The following is a 25,543-nucleotide window of genomic DNA, read 5'->3' as shown; positions in this document are numbered from 1 at the left end:
TCCAATTTTTATATTTCCATTTCGTACAATATTCTGGTCACGAGACATAATCATATACTTTGTCTTTTCGGGATTTACTTCGAAACCGATCACATACTGCACAACAATGCACAAAAAAGAAGTGATCCCGGTATAATGTGTAAACTGCAAGACGAGATTAAATAAAATAATTAGAGTTTACATTTCATATGATATCTTCAGGAAAGCTTAATATAAAAAAGTTTCTGTTAGTATGGTTATCTTGTTTTATTGATGTATGCATGTGTTACTGTACAAGAGAGAAAAATAGGGAGATTGATTTAAGTTAGTCCATATTATAATTTGTAGTAGACCTACAGTTGAGCCCTATACAACTCGATCCGAAACATCGCGGATATGGATGTAACATGTTGTTGTTGTTGTTATCTAATGTCGGGCTTTGGCAACGAAGCCATTAGCATTCTTTCTCTCCAATATTTCTCTGAGGTGGATCCATCACGTAGAACTTCAAAGGTTATGAGATGATCTTCAGTCAGTTCTTCTTCTTTGTTGCATAGAGGGCAATTAGGATTTGTGTAAATTCCTATTGTTTCCAAATGTTTGGCCAAATAATCGTGTTCTGTAAGCAGTCTGAATTTTGCTACTGCAGATTTACGTGGGATTTCTGGAATAATTTGTTTTTTTTTTTTTTTTTATTAAAATGCTCAATTTTTTATCTTTGGCTTTGGTACATAGTGCTTGGTTTTGCTTGATTTTATATTTATTTTTAATTAGTCTTTTGATGGATGTAAAAGGTAGGCTTGTATTTGTATTCTGAATTAAATTGCATCCTTTTTTGGCAACAAAGTCAGCAGTTTCATTTCCAGCAATTCCGCAATGTGCAGGTATCCATTGCAATTGAATTCTTTTCTGTAGTTTTTGAAGTTGTTGGATCATTTTGTGACATTCTTTAATTTGGATTGACATCATTTTATTGAATTTATTGCATATAATGCTGCTTTAGAATCAGAGAGAATGACAGCATTTTGAAATTTATCTATTCTGTACAGTAGGTGTTGGAGTGAGATATGAATAGCCATTATGGATGTAACTTTGTAAGAAACATGCCCCCGAAAATACTCCAAAATACATTAACAATATTTGTTGTGAAATACGTGTTCTTATGTGATATAAAATTAGGTTTTCACGATTGGTACAATGCAATCACAAGTTTTAACTTTCTTAATCGTGTTGCATTGAGTTCAAGAAAAATATTTAATTACACAGGTATATGCTCTCTGGCTATGATATATTTAGCAAAGAAAAGAAATTACTCTCATTATACCTCAGATAAAGGCTTCTTCTCTTCTATATCTGCGTCATCACTTGTTTGTATAGAAAGTGGGTCGACCTCAGGTTCCATCTTGATCACGTCATCCATTACGACTGAAAAAGAAATTAAGAATCCTAACATGGAGAACATGAGCGATACAGATAGACTACTAGCTTGGTAAATAAAATAACAAATCGACATCCGCATAGAGTGAGAATTTCTGTGCATATGCGAGCGCGAACACTTACTAATGAACACAAATACAAACGAAGGTGTGCATGACCATACACGAGCATGTGATTCTAGGGATTAGTTACAGCAGTTGTTTTACAAAGCTAGAGAATTGACGACAAATTTGATATTCAATTTTACATCGCCGTGGGTCGTGAGTTAGTAAGAATTCTTATCTATTATATTCCTTAAATTACAGTTATCCGTAAATCATGATTATCATCTTGATTCCAAATACTCTCACATCTACAATACCTAATCCTTAGATTTTTGCAAATCAAGCTTTCAGATATAATTCCCTGTAAAGTTGATTTGAATAATTTCGAGGGAAAAATTTTTCCGGGGCCGGATATCGAACACGGGACCTTTGGTTAAACGTACCAACGCTCTACCAACTGAGCTACCAGGGAACTCTACCAGACACCGGTCCAATTTTTCCCTCTACATCCACAGACCTCAAAGTGGGCTGACAACCGTCAAGCAACCAACACTGAGTGCACACTAACTCTGTGTGACTTAAATTGTGGTTTTCTGTTTACGAACAATGACGTGTATTATGCAAATCAAGCTTTCAGGTGTAACTCCCTGTAAAGTTGATTTGAATAATTTCGAGGGAAAAATTGTTCCGGGGCCGGGTATCGAACCCGGGACCTTTGGTTAAATGTACCAACGCTCTACCAACTGAGCTACCAGGGAACTCTACCAGACACTGATACAATTTTTCCCTCTACATCCACAGACCTCAAAGTGGGCTGACAACCGTCAAGCAACCAACAGTGAGTGCACACTAACACTGTGTGACTTAAATTGTGGTTTTCTGTTTACGAACAGTGACGTGTATTATGCAAATCAAGCTTTCAGGTATAACTCCCTGTAAAGTTGATTTGAATAATTTCGAGGGAAAAATTGTTCCAGGGCCGGGTATTGAACCAGATAGGCCTATCTTAGCTATAACATTACCAGATGAATATGTGGACTAAATGAAAAAGTAAAATACAATCATTTAGTCCAGGGAGCATCCATTTTCTGGATGATTCATGTAATAATAAGTTTGTAATTAGCGAGTGTATTTACATATTTTATAGTCCAGAGAGTATTCAGTTTCGTGTAAACATTATTCTTCTAACATGTTTACTTATTATGGCAGGCGACACTGATATAACCTCTGCAGTTGCGAGCGTCGTTAAATAAAACATAACATTTATTATGGCATCCACATTAGGATTCAACAAATAACTCCAAAGCTCTGTGAATAAAGAGTGGATTTTGGGGGAGGGGGAACGAGGGTTGAGCTACTGCCAGTGATTCTGGAAGTCAAATTGTTCGAATTTCTAAGAATTTTTTTTCTTTCTTCTCTCTTTTTTTTTTTTTTTTTTTTTTTTTTTAGAGTTGTGTTTTAAAAGTTAAGGAATCTATTGGTAATTATTTTAAGTGAATAAAATTGTACAAATCTCTAGTAAATTACCTGTGAAATGAGACGTCCGTCGTAATGCAAGTGGAATCGATGTGGTTTTTACTAAAAAAAACGAACGTAGGGATATGGAACGTACGATGCGATATAATTTGAATAACGCAGAACTTTCATTATTCTAATAGCTACTAAAAGCACTTATAGCATACTAATCACAGTACACAAATGTTAAAGAAAATGGTGCATCCTTTAGTCTAGTGTTGTAGGATTACACAGGTAAATATCGACATGGTTCATAACCATAATCTTAAGAATAGAGGAAAAAACATGAACACTCATGGTTCTTAGTGAAAGATAGAAAATACAACAACACCAACATAAAATAAAAATTACTAACAGGAGAGCGTGTAATATAAAGAAAATCCTATGCGAATTAAAACATGTGCATTACATTAAGAAATAATTAATTACAACTTTTAAATGTACCCAAATTTTATATACTAATATACAAAGAATGAGGTACATGCCGCTATTATAAGCGGCAATCGAATGAAAGCCATGCTGGAGAGTTTTACTCCTACCATTTTGTGGATTACAAAGGAACAGTATATTGCCCAATGTTCGTTGAAAAAATTAGATTTACTACATACCTGTTTTCAGCTGTCACTCTTAAGCATTGGTCAAACCCAAAAGCAGCACAGAAATATAAGACGCAATATAGCGAATTTATTTTACTCAGATTTCAGCATAAAGTATAATTTAGAAAGCTTGATAGTAATTCACATAGAAGGCCGTGAAACATAGGTTTCTGGATTGTTAGGCTCAGTGATCTAAACATTATAAACTGGATACACCATTCATGTATTAAATTCATGCTAAGTTTTTTTTTGTGGTTTTCCAATGGCGGTAAGACAGAACTCTGGATGACACCTAAATGAAATGGTCCATGGACCGACATCTTCTTACCCATGAAATTCCGCTAATTTGTCAAACGTAAATAGATGCCTGGCTTACCTTCATACATTACCCTATTACATGATAGATTTTACTAGATTCCACTCGCATTGCAAAAGGACAAAGCAACTTTCAATTTGCAGACATACACCTTCCGGTGTTTCTTCTTCTTATCCTTAAGTCGGCTTCTCTAACACTTTTATATGGTAGCTGTTACGTTTCGTCCATTTTGGGCTTTTTCCTCTTCAAAATTTTCCAGAACGCCTTCCAGGGCGAAGCGCAAGCCACAGTGATACACGTGTCTACCAGGTTTGGAGCTCACACATTCAGTTTTTCTAGGGCGCAAATTCCTTTGCAAGTACTGGTTTTGGCGTAGGTACCTTACAAAATTTATCTCCCATTTCCTTCTCTTTGAATTCAATTGTTCCACGCCTGTATACAAATGCTACAGGAAACTTGACGTGATAGTTCCGTAATTTTGCCGCACTTGAATCTCATCTCTCTCTTTCTAAATCACAAGGCAAATAGATGGTTAGGAGAAAGAACTTTTATTTTTACAATGTATTGTTAATTTTACCGTTATCATGGTGGAATTCTGTACTGCATAAGGCTGTAAAGCGAAAGCGGGCGCAAATACTGAAGGAGTTTCTTCTGACTGCAAGTTTAGATTTATCATTAACTGTGGAAGCAGAGAATAGTGCATTGCGGTACGAATTTGACAGTTTGTGTTTTTCTTTTTAGCAAGCTCCATCGTTTAAACTTGCTGCATAGCTTGCTGTAATGTCGGAGTATTATTTTCTAAATGCCTCTGACATATTTCAGAAGACAGTCCAAGAAAAAATATCACCAACATAATGATTTTGAGGCAGATCTATGACTTCAAATCACTTTCTGGTGAGTGTTACAAGTGTCTGAATAGGGCTATAGTGAAGGGCCGGGTAATTAGGGAAATCGCGAAAATCACGACATAATAGATATACAATAGATTTTGACTAATATTTACGAATTAAGTGATTCTGATTAGTAACATGCGGAAAAAACAATCGCGAAATAGATAAATGTGAACACATTCACGAATTATTTCTATTGCGTCGTTTTATAGCGAATTTCATATTCTGAGTTTTTTCACTTGAATTTTGTTATATATATCCAATTAGGCTACATTACATGGTATTTCACGTGTTCTGATTACATTAGTGAACTCAAAAGACGTAGAATTCAACATTTCACTAACTTTTTCATAGTGTTAATTTGAGGGCTGCAAATATTTTCCCTTTTTAATGAATGTGTTTTAAATACAGAAGGTCATCACATATTATTTGCAGATGGCACAAGTATAGTAATTACAGCCAATAACTCAAACACTTTCCAATCTTCAACAGCGGAAATTCTCTTCAAAGTATCTGACTGATTCTCAGTCAATAAATTGATATTAAATTGTAACAAAACTGATACAATGCAATTTAACTCCTGTCCAAATTCAACGTCGCAAATTTCTAGCGCAATAATTAAAAATAGATTCCTATTAGAAACAACAACAATCAAATTTCTTGGCTTAAAATTCGACAATGTGTTAAATTGGAAAAATCACATTAAAGAAATTACCCCCAAACTAAATTCAGCTTGTTTTGCAATTAGATCTGTGCAAAAGATAGTAAATATCAATACCTTAAAAACAATATACTTTGCATACTTCTACTCGGTAATGAGTTTTGGTATAATATTCTGGGGAAAATTCCACAGATAGTAACAATATATTTCTATTACAAAAAAGAGTAATTAGAATAATAGTAGGTGCCAAATCTAGGGAATCGTGTAGGACTATTTTCAAAAAACTACAAATAATGGCCATGGCTTGTCAGTATATCTTTTCATTAATAATCTTCCTCGTATGTAATCGTGAAAACTTTGTAACTAATGCAACAGTTCATAGCATAAATACCCGTAAAAAATGACTTTCATACTCCATTGGCAGGTCTATCTTGCTGTCAAAAATGATTGCGTTATATGGCAGTAAATATTTTTAATAGCCTCCCCATCGATGTAAAAAATTAAAATCAAAACATAAAATTATTTAGGGCCAAATTAAAGAAGTACCTAATTTCTCACGCCTTCTATTCTGTAGGTGAATTCATGACATTCAATAACACTTCATGAAATTGATACTAAAACTTTTATGTTGTACTAGTTGACTATATTGTAAATCTCGTCTGTATATATTTCATTTAGGCTGTTACTATAAATTAGGACTTTATAACAGTATTAAGTTTTTTGACTTGTTCCATATTCTAGCTGTAGGTAATGTATGAATACCATGGAATGTTAATAAATACAATACAATACAATAAAGTCTCCATCCAACTAATATTGTGTATTGGCCATGCCACACCTTTACCAGAATCCAACGAACCATAAATGTTAATTATTTGAAAAGTAATATCATACTGAGGCAATACTTAAATTCCAAAATAACTGTATTTTCGAAAATGTCCATTAATCTCTGCCAAGAGTACAAAACAATCACCAACAATCTCTGCCGAAACCAATATAAAGAAAAACAAATGATAAAATTAATCTCCATAAATACCTCCCCTGCCTATATTACCTACAGATTTTCCACATTCATGTCTTCTAACAGCAGGTAAATATCTAGTATATATATCAATACGTTGCTATATGCAGAGCAATTTCATAATTATGTATAAGTTTCACTTAAGAAATCATAAACAGAATGAGACACATAATTAATCAGATTTAAATGATTTGAATCTTTAAGCCTAATGAAAGTGCAGATAAAAAAAATTATCAAAATTCTTCAGCCAATGAGTCCACTCTTTGCTAATTGAATCAGAACGAGGATCAGCATCTGATCTGAGATTTTTTATTGCATTTATTGTATTCCATAGATTTTACATTAGCGCTCAAGCTCAAGGTGTGGAACTAGTCAAAATTTTTCGAGATTACAATTTTTTGGCGAGATGAAGTGAGGTTTGGCCTAGGATATTTATCCAGAATGAATACAGTTATTTTGATGGTTAAGTTGTAATGAAAATATATAACACATTAATAATTCAGATTTTAATCCAAAGAAACTCTACATACTTTTAAGTAGTACAACCCAACTGTTCCTGACAGTTTCTTAGTGACTGACAAAACAAACAAGTGACTATATTCAGGTTATTAAGTAGGACCACTTCATTTTTTCCTCATATATTTCTATGTTTCATATTGTTGAAGTTTATTTAACTATTGACCTTTGAGTGCAATATATATAATTTTTTTCTTCTTCTTGTGTTTGCATACCATAATTTACTATATATTACTTTTTTATCTGGCTTTTTCTTCCTAATGTGCTTTTGTGAACAATAGATCAAACTCACCTCTTATACCAGATACAATTAAATATAAGTTTTTAGTGCCGTATTGTAAGAAAGTATATATATATATATATTTTTTAAATTACACGTAAAGGAATTAAATTCTGACGAAGGCAAATATTATAAATTTCAATGGCGAATAATTCTTTATAATTCAATATATAACGTTCGATTAATCTCTACAGACCTGGTATAATACGAATTGTGTGGATAAAGTTGTTTTTCTCTTGAACAGTACTTAACTTTCATATTAACATAATCTTTACCATTCCCAACACATATTTATCCATATGATCGGGGTTAGTGCATGTAAATACGTGTCTTAGAATAGGTAAGGCATTTCTTACTTACATCTGTCTTTTATTTTCATATGTTTATATTGATACGTATTTGGTATTCCCAAGAAACTAGTTTGATTAATTAAAATGTGTCTCAGTGAAATGTACAGCAGAGTCCGTATGGGTCAGTTTCTGTCAGATGCGTTTCCAATTCACTGTGGGCTAAAGCAAGGAGATGCACTATCACCTTTAATTTTTAACTTTGCTCTAGAGTATGCCATTAGGAAAGTCCAGGATAACAGAGCGGGTTTGGAATGGAATGGGTTACACCAACTGCTTGTCTATGCAAATGACGTGAATGTGTTAGGAGAAAATCCACAAACGATTAGGGAAAACACGGGAAATTTACTGGAAGTAACTACAGAGATAGGTTTGGAAGTAAATCCCGAAAAGACAAAGTATATGATTATGTCTCGTGACCAGAATATTGTACGAAATGGAAATATAAAAATTGGAAATTTATCTTTTGAAGAGGTGGAGAAGTTCAAATATCTGGGAGAAACAGTAACAAATATAATTGATACTCAAGAGGAAATTAAACACAGAATAAATATGGGATATGCCTGTTATTATTCGGTTCAGAAACTTTTATCATCCAGTCTGCTGTCGAAAAATCTGAAGGTTAGAATTTATAAAAGTTATATTACCGGTTGTTCTGTATGGTTGTGAAACTTGGACTCTCACATTGAGAGGAACAGAGATTAAGGGTTTTTGAGAATAAGGTTCTTGGGAAAATATTTGGGGCTACGAGGGTTGACGTTACAGGAGAATGGAGAAAGTTACACAACACAGAACTGCACGCATTGTATTCTTCACCTGACATAATTAGGAACATTAAATCCAGACGTTTGAGATGGACAGGGCATGTAGCACGTATGGGCGAGTCCAGAAATGCATATAGAGTGTTGGTTGGGAGGCCGGAGGGGAAAAGACCTTTGGGGAGGCTGAGACGTAGATGGGAAGATAATATTAAAATGGATTTGAGAGAGGTGGGATATGATGATAGAGAATGGATTAATCTTGTTCAGGATAAGGAACAATGGCGGGCTTATGTGAGGGCGGCAATGAACCTCCGGATTCCTTAAAAGCCAATATGTAAGTATATTGACACGTATTTTTAATTTAGAAGTAATGTAGAGCATATTACATAGTTAATTCCGTTTATGAGGTTTATGTCGATGTTTACAGAATTCGCAGTCCATATCCAATAGATTGAAATAGTCCAGAATAACTCACTATATATGCAAAATATGCTACCACTTAAAGTACAAGAAGAGGCTTATAATTTAATTAAAATCTTCTTAAAGTTGAGGCTAACCACTCTCTGTACTTACAAATATATTTTGCTTCAGATACTGACCTATTGTCTGTTAGGTCTCATACAGTACCACTTTCGAAAATAGAATCGACGGGACAACTGCAGAAACTACAGGTTGTAACAACAGTTACATTGTTTTAAATACAACTTCGAAAATAATTACAAAATACACAGCTTACAAATCAAAATAGACTAATTACAAAATATCACTACAATAACAGATTGACCAACTACATTCAAATTCTTGATATTAATTGTAAATTTACTGCAATTGTAAATTTACTGCAATTGTAAATATACATGTACAACTATATTATATAAACTATATTAAGACAAATATTTACATTTGCAAATAAGAAGTTGAATTGAATCTGTCTCGCGGAAAAAAAAAAAAAAAAAAAAAACCTTCCTGTCAGAAAATCATCCCTGTTTTGCCTTGGTTCGGAATTTCTCCGGATCACAACGCAATCTAGAATTTGTATCAGATGCAGATACTAAGAGGAAGGTAGACAATTTTTTATTTTATTTTTTTATTTTATTGGGTTATTTTACAACGCTGTATCAACATCTACGTTATTTAGCGTCTGAATGAAATCAAGGTGATAATGCCAGTGAAATGAGTCCGGGGTCCAGCACCGAAAGTTACACAGCATTTGCTCGTATTGGGTTGAGGGAAAACCCCGGAAAAAAAACCTGAACCAGGTAACTCGCCCCGACCGGGATTCGAACCCGGGCCACCTGTTTCGCGGCCAGACGGGCTGACCGTTACTCCACAGGTGTGGACAGGGATAAAATAGGAAAGTTTTGATAACGACGTGCTTGTAGTGAAGAGCTTCTCTACGATATGTAAACTTGCGTGCTTTTTAAAGTGACCTCGATCAACAGAAAAGTTACACACTACTGCTGGATTGTGATATGAAGACTTGCGAATTTGTTGGAATGAAAGTTTTGTCACTTCTGACAGGTTGTGACTATCGTTCCAAAATCACAGCTGCGCATGTCTGAGTGATATGAAATTCGTAGCGATGGTGACTTATCTACGTACGTGACAGTTCCAGAGTCTAGACAATTTCAAGTCAATACTTGAACGTTACGTTTTATTTAACGACTCTCGCAACTGCCGAGGTTATATCAGCGTCGTCGATGAGCCGGAATTTTTGTCCCGCAGCTCTTTTACACGCCAGTCTATCCACAGACATGAGCCTGTAGTATACTATCGACCTGGCCCGGGATCGAACACGCAACCTCGGGCATAGAAGGCCAGCGCATTACCAACTGAGCCAACCAGGGCGACAAAATAACTGGTACCTAATTCATTTTCGTCCTAATTAAATGGTAATTGTTAGCATGTCTTTAATAGGCAAGCAATTGATATATTCGACGAATGATTTCCCTGATCATTCGCAAATAAAATTGGACGAATATACTGTCTCATACATCGCGAGAACAGAGGTCATGCCATGTAGTTTTCAGTATTGTTGGTATAAAACATGGCGCTGGTGTATAAATTCTATTTTCAAAAGGGAAATAAACAAAGAAAAGTTTCGGAATGTGATCAGAAACATTTGCAATACCTAAGAGGCAACGAACACAGAAAATAACTTAGGGACAAAATCGATAGCAGGAGCCACAGTGATTTCACGGAACTATCACAGTTCAGAAATCTGACATCAAAACGCTCATATACTCCAGGCCTGCTAGTCACACGTCACAATTGAATGGCTTCTGGATGTGTACACGTGCATGCATTAGGCCCGTAACACACTTGCAGATTTTTCGCGAGCGAGAAATGTGTTGCGAGAAAATAAAAAAAATTGATAACATTGATTCAAATGGACGTCCACACACTGGAAGAGATTCTCGCTTGAGGCAAAAATCTCGCGCGAGTTTCTCGCTGGAATCTGTAGCTCAGCGAATTTTCTTGACACATTTCTCAAAGATGTTTGACATTTATACTCTTTATGACGATTGAATGTAGAAAAAGATATCACAGGTGGCGATGAATTGTATTGTTTTTAATTGAAAATGAGGAAAGATGGCTGATAATTGCAGCCAGAAACTTATCGAACTTGTACGATGTCACCCGTAGGCGTATTTATATGATACACGGGATGAAAACTATAAAAACACGAAACTTAAAGAAGAATTCTGGAGACAAATATCAGATTATCTGAAAATAAATAGGGCTATATTTTATTTGATGAGATTTAATAGTACTAATTACACATTTGAAATAATGTATGTATAGCTTATGTCTTAACAGTTTACGTAATTTTAATCAGGATATAGTAAAGAATTCTCTATCATATCATGAATGGCAAAAAAACTGTGGTCCATTGAACCTGAAATAACGCCTAAACGTATCATCATTCAAATCGAAACGAGTGTCCAAAACTCGCCAATATGTTCGTAAGACAGAATGTGGATTTCTGATATTTCTGGCTTTAATTTTAGGCCTACTTCTTTTCATTAACAAAATATGTTCATGTAACTCCATTTCCTCATCATCTGAATACTCAGATTCAACATAGCGTTCGTGCGTAATTTGTAAAGTTTACAGGTTATATATTTAAGTACGAGAATATACGTAAATACATAACCTATAATATTTCCCCCAACGATGCATTAGTATAATCAGAAAAATGCTTTCTGCATGAAGGCAGTGCATAGATGATCATAGCGAGGTGTGATCTGTGATAGCGAGAACTCGCCAAGTGTGTGGAGGAAGGCTCTTCGCCTCTTTCTCGCTAGCGAAAACTCTGCAAGTGTGTAACGGGCCTTAATAGAGTACCGTATTCCGCCAGATATGGGTCGTGAAAGATTTCTCGCGTCGGTTCGCCTGCGAAACTTTTGAAATGACTGTAAACAGCAAAGGTTTCGCCAGTCATTGCACTACTAAGGTTTTTTGCCTGTGTGTAAGCTTTCTTCTGTCTTTAACCTACTTGGTTCAGCGGAAGTCTTCCCACAAATATCACGTATATGACTTTTGAGACTTCCCTCAAACGAGAAACGTTTGCCGCAAACTTTACAATTCAAAGGGTTTTCCCCGGTGTGTAAGCGTGAATGCCTCTTCAGATATTCCATACCGGGAAAACGCCTTCCACAAACGTCACAGCAGAATGGCTTCTCGCCTGTATGCAGAGGTGAATGCCTAGCTAGATGTGCAGAGCACGAAAACGCCTTTCCACACACACATCACAACAGAACGGCTTTTCGCCTGTATGCACGCGTAAATGCCTATTGAGATGCAAAGTGTCTGGAAAACATTTTCCACACACGTCACAACTGAATGGTTTTTCGCCGGTGTGTACGCGTAAATGCCTATTTAAATAACCCAAACAGGAAAAGTTCTTTTCACACACATCACAACTGAATGGCTTCTCGCCTGTGTGTATACGTACATGTATTTTTAAGTCGCCTAAATTAGAAAAACACTTTCCACACACGTCACAACTGAATGGTTTTTCTCCTGTATGTACGCGTAAATGCTTATTGAAGTTTCCCTTGTGGGAAAAACACTTTCCACACACATCGCAGCTCATTAGCTTGTCGACTTTGTGAACCACGCCCAGGCTTCTCTTCTCGTCGGTATGCAGATCTTCATCTTCGCTGAATGTTGCAACTCCAGGATTAGAGGTAACTGCAACACTAACAATTGTATGTTCCATTAGTGGAAAGATGTCTAAATCACAACAAATCAGCAATATGGACATTATACAGGGTGTAACAACTTTAATGTTTAGAATTTCTGGAACATGTTCGCTGACACATTCTATGTCGATTAAACCTAACATACCTATATCCAAAGCTCTATAGGTTTGGAGTATTTGTACCCCAAAGTTAAATATCTGAGTTTAATTTTATCGCTGAATACTGAAAGAAGTAACACCAATTTCCGAAAGTGACATGTCTATGTGATTATTTTTACTATTACCATATTACATTTTAATATCAACTACTTGAGAGTATGAAAGAAGCAGTGCAAAGTTGAAAAAAATGTCCTTAAGATTCCAAACACTGTACTTCTTGAAATTTGCCAATAGGCACGTGAAAATGCCTGTGCACTAGGAATCCTACGATTTGGGAACCGAGCTTCATATGCCAAAACAGCTGCTGTTGCATTGCCATCACACAGTCCATACACATGAACTATGTCGGCGTATTCCTGATGTGTGTACACAAAAGGCATGTTTTAATGGTCCAAACTCAATAAAAAGACTAGTCACAATACGGTTTATTTTTCTCACAACTGTTATTTTAAACTGTTGTCTGTTTCGTTTCCTTAGCAACCTAAACAATTTTAATTTCATTTCTCTTAAAAGTAAAATTTCCTTCATTCACTGCTTTTCAAATGTTTCTTATGTATCTCTACTTAGTAATGCCATAAAATAGGCCTTGTATAAACGGTATAATGCTTGGAGCTGCAAGAAGTTCTATTTCTTCCAGCTCTGTTATCTCTGTAACCTCTCAATTTCGGATATAGATATGTTAGGTTTAATCAACGTAGAACGTGTCAGGGAACATGTTCCAGAAATTCTAAACATTAAAGTTGTTACACCCTGTATGTCATAAGCAAACCGAAATAGGCGACATTATTGGTGGGTTTAATTGTATAACGATAACCTTAAAAAAATGTAATAATTAATATATAATCAAGAGCCCGGATGATTAGGCATTTATTATGATTATAATAGGCAGGCATATAGGCACTAAAAACAGTGAAAAGAAACGGATCTATGAACCAACAATCCCGTTCTATAAAGATAAATATAGCCTGTCCCACATTGATGTAATAGGTCTGATGGTGGGAGTACGAGGTACCATACCTTCCTTCTTTGCCAACAAATGTAAAAAGCTGGGGCTAACACACAGCATTGTGAAGGAAATAGCCATTAGTGCCCTCAAAGGATCGGTTCAGATATTGAGAAATCATTTGTATGGGAGCGATAATGGAAATTTCAAGTTATCTTAACCGAGGGCTCTTGATTCGTTTAGATATCAATGCCAATAAATCCGTACTATTATTTTTCTCGATGTATATGGCATTCATATCATTCTAACCTATCTGATGATATTCCCCCCCCCCCCTTTTCTTAACTGTAAATGGCACAAACGCTACTTAGGTGTAAATTTTTCTGACATTTTGTATATTCGATTTCCTCATTGTTTCAAATGCATATCATTTTACCTTTAAGGTGTGTTTCCAAATTATATGTGACACACTTTGTCAAATCTGGCAACCTTTTGATAAGGGAAGCTAACTTTCTTCTTTTTTCTTCTTCTAGGTAGTGAAATAGGCATTTATTATTCATGGAAACAGACAAACACTAGATATACACTTGATAAACTATCCCATACGGAACTCACTTTCCTTGGTTGTATGTCACAACAAGATCCTTTTTTAAGTTGTCAACTGTCATAGTGAGCCGCCTGTGAGAGAGAACGTTGTTCATGGTGGAAAAAGATCTTCTGCTTCTCCTAAAGTGATTGGAACAAACTTAAAACAACTTATTTCAGAAGGACTGTCTCTACTTTCTATCAGAGGTCAGGATATATTGACTGTGCGTTGCCTCAAAAAGAGTAGTGTGAGAAAAGATTAGAAACTTCATTAAATGCGTGACTTGAGCGTGCAAGCAACAACAGTAATGGGACCTGGAGACTTGCTTTAATACTTCCTTCACCCCCTTTCATTCCATAGTCTAGTATATAGTCACGAAGTTTGAGTTGAGAGGGTGCTAGGAACAATAGACTGTGCCATTACTATTTTACATTGTCTGTAACGAGGCGATATTAGTGATACTAGTGGTTAGCAACTATCTATGGATGCTTATTTACTACGTACTGAGCTTCGTGACTATTCACTAGACTATGGTAATACTGTTCAAACATCTTTTTTACGTGACATAAAAGATTGAATCGGTAGGGGAGAAAACTTTACGACTTCTTGGAAATGCATGTATTGCAAGATTCTCAGCAAATATGTTTTTGAAGTGAATATATAATCTTAATTTGTTGTTGTTTTCTAATGGCAGGCGTTTGACAATAAAGTCATTTGACCTCTTGCACTCCAATATTTTTCAAAGATATTATCATGGTCAGCCACTGAAGCACAGATTTTGAGGTGTTCCGAATCCATTTCTTGGTTTCAGTTGCACAATGGGCAGTTAGGGGACTGATATATTCCAATTCTATGCAGGTGTTTGGCCAAACAGTCATGGCCTGTTGCCAATCTAAATGCAGCTACAGACGATTTTCGTGGTAAATCGGGAATCAACTGTGGATTATGATGCAGAGAGTTCCATTTTAATTTTAATTTATACAATTGTTCTTTTTTTTTATAACTTATGTGTGGTTTATTTTAAATGCATTAAAAATATTGAAAATGTACAATAAAGACGCAAAAATGCTAAAAAAATATTTAACCTTAAAATAGGCAATGGGAGATAAATAGGAAAAAAAGGCAAAATAAAAATTGGGCCTATCGTCCCCAAATGTGTGGAAGCGTGTTTATCTCTTATATGCCTTTCATAAATACACTCAGTTTAAAAAAAGGCATTTTACTTAACATCCAGGCTCTATTAATAACAATATTCATTATAATAATAATTATATTAAGAAATCAGTAAATCGAAAAAATTCAAAATCTGAAATATTTATTAATTTCTTTGTTAGGAATCAGGATCTGTGTTGGTCCTGCTGCAGAGGATCAGGACTCACTCCCTTCAAAGACTATTAGAACTGTTGGATAAGACCGAAGAAAACATTAAGAAACATATTTCCTGAGTACATACAGTAATGGAATATGGTGCTGCATGTTGGGATCCTTACAGATCAGAACATATAAAGACATGGCAAAAGATTCAAAAACGGGCTCTCAAGTATTGCCGTAATAATTCAAAATTAAAATGGGACACACTCACGGACAGGAGAACGCGAATTCGATTATGCGCAATGTTCAAAACATACAGAGGTGAGCCTGCCTGGAGAGAAATAAAAAATAGGTTGCAGCCGACAAATTACTCTTCAAGGAACGACCACTCATATAAATTGACAGAGGACGGACACTGGAAAGTTTTCTTTTCTCAATCGTACTATCAGGGACTGGAATGCTTTACCTGCAGACTTACTAAAGGCTTTACCAACAACCAAAAACGTATTTAAAAATAGGCTTAAGGACTTTACTAATAGACGGTAGTATATTATACACACTATTTAAAGGGTGTAATTGATATCTTGTTATTTGAAGTGTTCTATCAGTGAGGAAGTGTGTTGTATCAGAGAAGTGTGAAGTGTCAGTGAAGTCTATTTTGTAAGTGAAGTGTGTTGGTGTCAGTGAAGTGGCTGTGCACAGTACTCGAACAGTGAAATGGTTAGAAGCGTTAGTGAAATCAGGTAGAATCAGTGCAGTGAGTGAGTTGACAGCGAAATAAGTGTAGTGCCGAAAGGTACTTGTGCAGGTATGAACCTGTCACACTCGTGGGTCTTAGTTCGAACTTAGATTTAAGATACAAATTTGATTTACTTCAAATGTTATTTTAAGTGATCGTGCTTCATTTTATTTAGGATGCTCCTTGTTATTATTATTATATTATCATTATTATTAATTATTTTTTATTAGCTGTGTTTATTATTAATTGTTATTATTGAGTGTAATTAGTTACCACTGCCACAGGGTATATACCCATTTGCAGTGTGAATAAATACATACATAGACAGATACATACATGCATGCATGCATGCATGCATACATACATACATACATAGACAGATACATACATACATACATACATACATACATACATACATACATACATACATACCATTAGTCAAAGGAAAAATGTCTGTGAAGTATTTTCAATTACATGTGATAAGCTGAAGGTAGATCTAGCACCTTGGTATTTTCTTTGACAGAGCAACATCAGCTCCAGTAGTTGTAGTAATTGTATACTAGTGGTAGGTCACTTATTCGTGATAGTGATAGGAAATTTTATAATTCATACTGTTTATGTCTGAAAGGTGTACTCAAATTTTGATATAAACAATTATCACGCTGAAATTGCAAATATATTCACTTTGTCATGTTTTAAACAAGCAATGAAACGAAAACCGAAATAAGCTTGATATATTTCACTAACCTGTCGGGTAAAACGTCATTTTCTTCTGTTGTTACTTCCAGTTTGATCTCCTCCTTCGCTTGATCCCTTTCACAAAACTCTTCCTGTAGGAGAAGAATAAGTAAAACAGACACAATACTAAATCAACAACAATGCATGGTAGTTTATACAATTCACAGATTTGAATATAAATTCTATAATTATTAGAATTATTACCAAAAATATGATATGGAAATAAGTACAAAAAATTAAAAACAGAAGTCATTACATTTTGTACTAAATATTGTGAATCTGGTACATTTTGCGCCACACTGAGTGAACTGCTGTCAGAGAGTAAAAATATACAACTCATCCAATCTTTAGCGTAAAGTCAGTAATGGAAACATTCTGTGAAGGATATGAGGACATATCAGATACTAGTGAATTACCAGCACGTACAGCATATGATTCAAATAAACTAACAGGATTAGTAAAATAATTAAGTTCAAAATTGGACATCTCTTTCGATGCAAACAAGATAATTAACATGATTTAAAGAACACTCAGCATAGCAGTCTCTATGACAAAAGTGAGGTGAAAAAGGAATCACGAGTGACAACAGGACGAAGAAATTGAATGAGAGCAACCAATACATTCGCTGATCACCTGACTGTAGCAACCTGTATTGTATTGTATTTATTAACATTCCATGGTATTCATACATTGCTTACAGCTAGAATATGGAACAAGTCAAAAAACTTAATACTATTATAAAGTCTCAGTTTATAGTCACAGTGTAGATGAAATATATACAAACGAGATTTACAATATAGTCTACTAGTACAACACAAAGTTTTAGTATCAATTTCATGAAGTGTTATTGAATGTCATGAATTCACCTACAGAATAGAAGGCGTGAGAAATTAGGTACTTCTTTAATTTGGCCATAACCTAATGTTTTGAGTTTCATTTTTATATCGATAGGGAGGCTATTAAAAAACTTTACTGCCATATAACGCACTCCTTTTTGATAGCACGATACACTTCCCAATGGGGTATGAGAGTCATTTTTTGACGAGTATCTATGCTATGAACTGTTGAATTAGTTACAAAGTTTTCACGATTACATACGAGGAAGATAATTAATGAAATGATATACTGACAAGTCATGGGCGTTATTTGTAGTTTTTTTAAAATAGTCCTACTCGATTCCCTAGATTTGGCACTTACCATTATTCTAATTAATCTTTTTTGTAATAGAAATATATTGTTACTATCTGTGGAATTTCCCCAGAATATTATTCCAAAACTCATTACCGAGTGGAAGTATGCAAAGTATACTGTTTTTAAGGTATTGATATTTACTATCTTTCGCATAGATCTGATCGCAAAACAAGCTGCATTTAGTTTGGGGGTAATTTCTTTAATATGATTTTTCCAATTTAACACATTATCGATTTTTAAGCCAAGAAATTTGGTTGTTGTTGTTTCTAAATGAGAGAGAGAACTACCGACCAACACACTTCATGCACCCCACTCACCTCAGCTTCACTCTTCAGCATGGGAAAGTCAACTGACGCTGAAGTTTCCTCAAATTGTATCTGTGATTTCACGTCATATCTGTGGTCTATACTTTCAGTTTTTATTTTAGTGACGTCCAAATCTAATAAATTCCCTTCCTGCAAATAAAAAGGAAAATAATTAAACAATACATCACACAAAGTTGCACTCGAAAATCCCGAGACTATTTATAAAGCCCGTCCACACTATTATTAATAGTGATGTCAACGAAAGCACGTGTGCCTATTCCAAAACCCATACTACATATGAAAAACGTCGTAACACAGTACATAAGAGTAAAAGAATAGATTTATTGCATGATATTTCGTTGGCGGAATGATGACTAGGATTCAAAATACAACATAAAGGTTAATGTTATTCTAAATAGGTTATTACTGATTCAGTTTTAAATTATTTGATAGTTCACCTAAAAATCAATGCAAGTAAGAAAAAGTCCAAGATTTATGTTTATAATAGACTAGTGGCTTGTGCAGCAAATGCTGCAAACTATGTTCATTAGACGTTCAAATAACCATTTTCCAGATTTATTTTCAATGAAGAATGCCAGACATTCGGAAAGTTACTTGCTTCCATAATAATGAAACATAATCCCTCTGAAAGGTTTTTTATGCCAAATACTTTTTCTTGAACCTATACACCTTCAGTTTTTGAGTTTTAACGCGAAAACGCAAGTATCAATGCCAGGAGGACGATCAGTGGGTTTTTCATGTAGGAGTAAAGCAATAGCTATTTCAGGTCAGTGTGGATTGTAGGTGAAAGCTAAAAAAATGTCAGGTTTGTTATGCTTTCGAACAATAGACATAGCATTTTGGTATAGATGCTGCACGTTTCATGAACTACCTTGAAATCTAGAGGGTAAAATCATTTTATCTTGCTGAGAGATCTTGCTGAAATGATCGGGAGACTACGAAATCTTGTAGGCCTCTTATTTTATCAGTAAGTAATACTTTTGGTCTTTCCTTAGGAACTCTACTTTTTGCGCTCTCTCTACCAATCCTGACGATAATCACGCATATAAATACCTACGCCACACCGCCATTGAATATATGAAAAAGATCCAACCCCACTTGATTAATAACTATATAAATATTTGATTTTTAATAAAAATATTACAATCTTACGTAAGTTTTATAGTTTTCAGTAATATGAACTATTATAATAAATAGCCGCAACTCAGTAAATTATAGAAATCAAGATCTAATTTAAGATATTCTCTACATGTACTTATATAACCCCAAAACGTTTCACTTTCATGTCATCAATATAGCACTAATATGTATAATTAATGAAAAATAGTCACAGCATGGCACTAGCTATAATAATATTTCATTTCTAAGGGTAATAATGTCATCAAACCACCTCAAGTTTTGTAGTTTTTTATATCCAATACACAGCTGTACTCAGAAAAGATACATCACAGAATCAGCCTGTAAATTATTTTTAGTAACTTCTGAAGTTTTTAATAACCAATTGAATTTGAGCTCTAAATATGTCAGCATTCTTGTAGATCATAGCCTACGAGTAATATTATTTATTGAAGTGTGTGTTTTGTTTTATTCTAAAATGCAGTTAGTTCTCAAAACTGACGACAGATGGATTTTGGAAAATAGGAAAGTGATGTAGGAAAAGTGACATTTCACTGAAAACTACTATATTTTTCTGATAAAAAACTCTGAGTTCCAGGCTTCAAAATGAAGGGTCATTTATTAAAATGCGTTCAGCCGTTTTCCCGTAATTTCCATTACCAGTTCAAATTATATATATAGATTTGCAGAAAATACGTAGTTATATGTTTTGTAAGAATATGTTTTATCTGATATAAAATTTTGCTTTTACGCTTGAAACGTCACATTCAAAATTTTTAACTTTTCTTATTGTGTTTCATCACGTGCAAGAAAAATATTTAATTACAAATGTATCTGCGCCCTGGCTTTAAATGATACATTTAGAGAATAAGAAGTAATTGCTCTCAATATAGTGCCTCAGATAAAGGCTTCTTCTCTTCTATATCTGCGTTACTTGTTTGTACAGCCAATGGGTCACACTCAGGTTCCATCTTGATCACGTCCATTACGACTGAAAAAGGAAATAAAGAATATTATATTAATATGCAGAAAGTGAGATATTCAGATAGACTTACTAGCTTCGCAATAATAACTGGATATCTGTGTAGTGTGTATATTTCTGTGGGGATGCGCCAGAAAACAAACAATTACCACAAATACAAACCAATGTGTACACGGGGACAGCTGAGCATGTAATTCTAGATGCTAGTTGGGTTAATTTTTATAGGTTATTTTCTGACGCTTCATCAACATCTCAGGTTATTTAGCGTCTGATTGAGAAGGTAATAATACTGGTGAAATGAGTTCGAGGTCCATCACCGAAAGTTACCCAGCATTTGCTCATATTGGGTAGAGGGAAAATCCCGGAAAAATCCTCAACCAGGTAACTTGCCTCGACAGGGATTCCAGCCTGGGCACCTGGTTTCGCGGTTAAACGCGCTAACCGTTATTCCTTAGGTGTGGACAGTGGGGTTAATATATCTGGGTATATGTATAGGAGGATAACATATCCCTGGAATAATATACAGGCTGTCTGATTTATCTTGTACAACTATTATAATATTATACAAAGGAAAGAAAAAACAGATCCTAAAACTATATCAACACATAAACAAAATACACCCAAAGCTACACTACAGATTAGAAATTGAAAACAACAAATCCATAAATTTTCTAGACATCACAATAACAACAGTACACAACAAACACACATTCGAAGTATACAGAAAACCCACAACAACAACAACACACATACACAACACATCCAACCACCCCACACAACACAAACAAGCTGCATTCCGAACAATACTCAACATACCAATGAACCAACAGGATTACAACAAAGAGCTAAACACAATCAAATACATAGCACAAGAAAACGGATACAACCCCAACATAATAGACAACATAATACGTAAGACAAAACAAAACCACAAAAAACAGAAGAATACAACACAAACACAAGAACACAAAAAATACATCACACTAACATACGAAAACAAAAACACCCATAAAATTGCAACCTCATTCAAGAAATTAAACTACAACATCGCATACAGAACAAATAACACTCTACAAAAACATCTGAACACACAAACAAATACAACCACACAGGCGTATACAAACTCAAATGTAACACTTGCAACAACTTCTACATAGGACAGACAAGCAGATCATTTCAAACACGTTACGAAGTACACATCACAGCCATAACAAAATTACAAAACACCTCCACATATGCAGAACACATCACAAATGCCAACCACACCTACAGAGACATCAACCCAGACATGGAAATATTACACATCCAACCAAAAAGTCAGAAAACTCAACACACTAGAACAATATGAAATAAACAAATCCCAACGATATTCTCAACACACAACTCAATTTCAAAACACATACACTCTCTGACTCTACACTACGAACACACCCACACGGGAAACAAGAGGCGCCAAGAGCAACAACGATCAGTTCCGAAGATGACCGAAAATAGGTCAAAACATGTTAACAAGGTACGTTAAAATCTAACACAAGAAAGTCTTATCATACATATTCCGAAGTGATACAGCCTTAAACGTTGTGTAATCAAGATGTGTAATCAAGATGTAGCTATTATAACTTTTTTGTTTGGATAAGTATTGGAATTTTTGTTTTTTAGCGTTATGTAAGAACGAGGGGCTAACATGATTGTGGAGATTTGGTGCATGTAACTATATTATGGTACAAGATACACGTGACGTCTTCAATTTTTCAAATAGCACTACATACTTTAATCATGCTACATTGATTACACATATTAAGACGAGTTCAAAATGTATCACAATGTCACCTTCCTAATTAATAACAACAAAACGAAACAAAAATGTACTCCCAATGTCATAACGTTATGCTTTGAGAGTCACAGAAGATATTTCAAAGGGTAACCATTCACATTAATGCACATTCGAAGGCATTCCCCGAAAGACTCTATGACTGCCCGGCATGTTGCTGGCTGAATGGACACACAAGCCTGTCCAATGCGTTGTTGCATGTCGTCTGGTGTTGTCAGAATGTTCTGGTACACACTGTCCTCTACAGTTCCCCACAGGAAGAAGTCGAGTGGCGACAGGTCCGGAGAACGTACAGGTCACTGTACGTGAATTGTGGCATCGACAGTTGTTGTGGTTTGTTTACATGTTAAAGCAGCAAGCACACAACACACGACGTGTACGGACATCAGTCGTCTTTCGTTTTGTGAAAGTTAATGCACAAGATGAATAGGGCACCACAACAAACGGCACATTCTGATGACATTCATTTTGCATTTGTTGTCAGTGAAACTAAGAGAACAGCTGTGTGATATCATCTGTGATTCTGACATTAAAATTAAATTTTTACACTCCGATATAACAACCTATTGGATATCATTAATGCATGAATATCCTGGAGTTTCTCTCAGTAGTTACAATTATATTTCTATCGTGAAAAATGTCTATACATGAGTCTTTAAACGTCGCGATTGTAACTCAATTAAATGAAATACAATTTATTCTATAGCCGTCACAGACACGCACTTGTTAGCGTCACTAAGGCCCGGAACACACTTGCACAGTTTTCGCCAGCGAGAAATGTGTTGCGAGAAAAGTAAAAAACTGATAACATGGATTCAAATGGACGTCCACACACTGGAAGACATTCTCGTTCGAGGTAAAAACCTCGCGCGAGTTTCTAGCTGTAATCGGTAGCTCACATTTATCAAAGATGTTTGACATATATATTCTTTATAACGACTGAATGTAGAAAAAGATATCACAGGTGACGGTGAATAAAATTGTATCTTTTTATTCGAAAATGTGGAAAGATGGATGAAAATTGCAGTAAGAAACTTATCAAACTTGTACGATGTCACCCGTAGGCCTATTTATATGATACACAGGATGAAAATTATAAAAACACGAAACTTAACGAAGATATCTGGAGACAAATATCAGATTTTCTGAAAATAAATAGGGCTATATTTTATTTTGATGAGATTTAATAGTATTGATTAAAATTTGAAATAATGTATCTATATCTCTTAACAGTTTACGTAATTTTAATCAGAATATAGCAAAGAATTCTCTAACATATCATGAATGGCAAAATAAAAATGTGGTCCACTGAACCTGAAATAACGCCTAAACGTATCATCATTCAAATCGAAACCAGTGTCCAAAACTCGCCCTTACTTTCATAAGATACAATTTGATTTTCAGATATTTCTGGCTTTAATTTTATGCCTACTTCTTTTCATGAACAAAATATGTTCATGTAACTCAATTTTCTATGGGAAATGCGTGTTATTATTCGGTTGAGAAGCTCTTATCATCCAGTCTGCTGTCCAAAAATCTGAAAGATAGAATTTATAAAACAGTTATATTACCCGTTCTTCTGTATGGTTGTGAAACTTGGACTCTCACTCTGAGAGAGGAACATACGTTAAGGGTGTTTGAGAATAAGGTTCTTAGGAAAATATTTGGGGCTAAGCAGGATGAAGTTACAGGACAATGGAGAAAGTTACACAACACAGAACTACACGCAATGTATTCTTCACCTGACATAATTAGGAACATTAAATCCAGACATTTGAGATGGGCAGGGCATGTAGCACGCATGGGCGAATCCAGAAATGCATATAGAGTGTTAGTTGGGAGACCGGAGGGAAAAAGACCTTTAGGGAGGCCGAGACGTAGATGGGAGGATAATATTAAAATGGATTTGAGGGAGGTGGGGTATGATGATAGAGACTGGATTAATCTTGCACAGGATAGGGACCGCTGGCGGGCTTATGTGAGGGCGGCAATGAACCTTCGGGTTCCTTAAAAGCCATTTGTAAGTAAGTAACTCAATTTCCTCATCATCTGAATACTCAGATTCAACATAGCGTTCGTACGTAATTTGTAAAGTACGACAATATACTTACAGGTTATATATTTAAGTACGACAATATTCATAAATACATAACCTATAATATTTCCCCCAATCAGTCATTACTATAATAAGATAAATGCTTTCTGCATGAAGGCAGTGCATAGATGATCATAGCGAGGTGTGATCTCTGATAGCGAGAACTCGCCAAGTGTGTGGAGGAAGGCTCTTCGCCTCTTTCTCGCAACACATTTCTCGCTGGCGAAAACTCTTCAGGTGTGTTACGGGCTTAAAACGGCTTCATTACTGCCTATACAGTGCTGGTATGCAAACTCATGAGCAGAGATAACCTGATTACATCGAAGCAGAGTAAGCATGAACCAAGTCCAAATACTGGACAAAGAAAGACGAAAAGCAGATCGAAAGAAAGCTTCCAAAATCTAGAACAGAACAAATAAAAATACAAAACAGAATTAGAATGTGACAGAGTAGATTAGAAAGTCTCACAATAGTTACTCGAGAGTGTAAATCAATGTGGCATTTCTGCTTACAAATTTCGACAAAGTTTGTCTTGTATGTATGTATGTATGTATGTATGTATGTATGTATGTATGTATGTATGTATTTATTTACACTGCAATGGGTATATACTCGGTGGCAGTGGTAACTAATTACACTCAATAATGACAATAATAAACTTATTAATTAAAAATAAATGAATAATAATACTAATAATTAATACTAACAATAATTAATAATAATAATAATAATAATAATAATAATAATAATAATAATAATAATAATAATAATAAGAAGAAGAAGAACAACAACAGGGAATATACTAAATTAAATGAAACGATCACTTAAAATAACATTTGAAATATTCTAATTAGCGTCTTAAAAGTAAGATCGAACTAAAACCCACGAGTATGGTATGTGCAAAAACCTCGTGCGAGTTTCTCGCTGGAATCGGTAGCTCAGCGAATTATCTTGAT

At 35.0% G+C, this 25,543-nt stretch overlaps 1 protein-coding gene across 9 annotated transcripts in view; it reads right to left on the bottom strand.

The window, feature by feature from the left end:
- The window catches only part of LOC138691769 (gastrula zinc finger protein XlCGF28.1-like), a 218,554-nt gene that overhangs the window by 68,802 nt on the left and 124,209 nt on the right, over positions 1–25,543 (bottom strand). The window contains exons 1-4 of one of the 9 annotated variants that reach the window (XM_069814128.1): positions 20,506–25,080; positions 18,555–18,692; positions 17,056–17,138; positions 1,304–1,404 (exon numbers count right to left, since the gene is read on the bottom strand). The exons of 1 other annotated variant lie outside the window; for it this stretch is intronic. In XM_069814128.1, coding sequence (XP_069670229.1) covers positions 1,304–1,404; positions 17,056–17,074 — 120 coding nt within the window. In that variant the 5' untranslated portion in view covers positions 17,075–17,138; positions 18,555–18,692; positions 20,506–25,080. Of the gene's footprint in view, positions 1–1,302; positions 1,405–3,583; positions 3,706–17,055; positions 17,139–18,554; positions 25,081–25,543 lie in introns of those variants that run through there. 7 more of the 9 variants (XM_069814127.1, XM_069814134.1, XM_069814137.1 and 4 more) reach the window with 7 other exon arrangements.

Source organism: Periplaneta americana, chromosome 16 (genome assembly GCF_040183065.1).
Source record: "Periplaneta americana isolate PAMFEO1 chromosome 16, P.americana_PAMFEO1_priV1, whole genome shotgun sequence".
NCBI classification, from domain to species: Eukaryota; Metazoa; Arthropoda; class Insecta; order Blattodea; family Blattidae; genus Periplaneta; species Periplaneta americana.
This window is presented reverse-complemented; position numbering and strand designations above follow the sequence as displayed.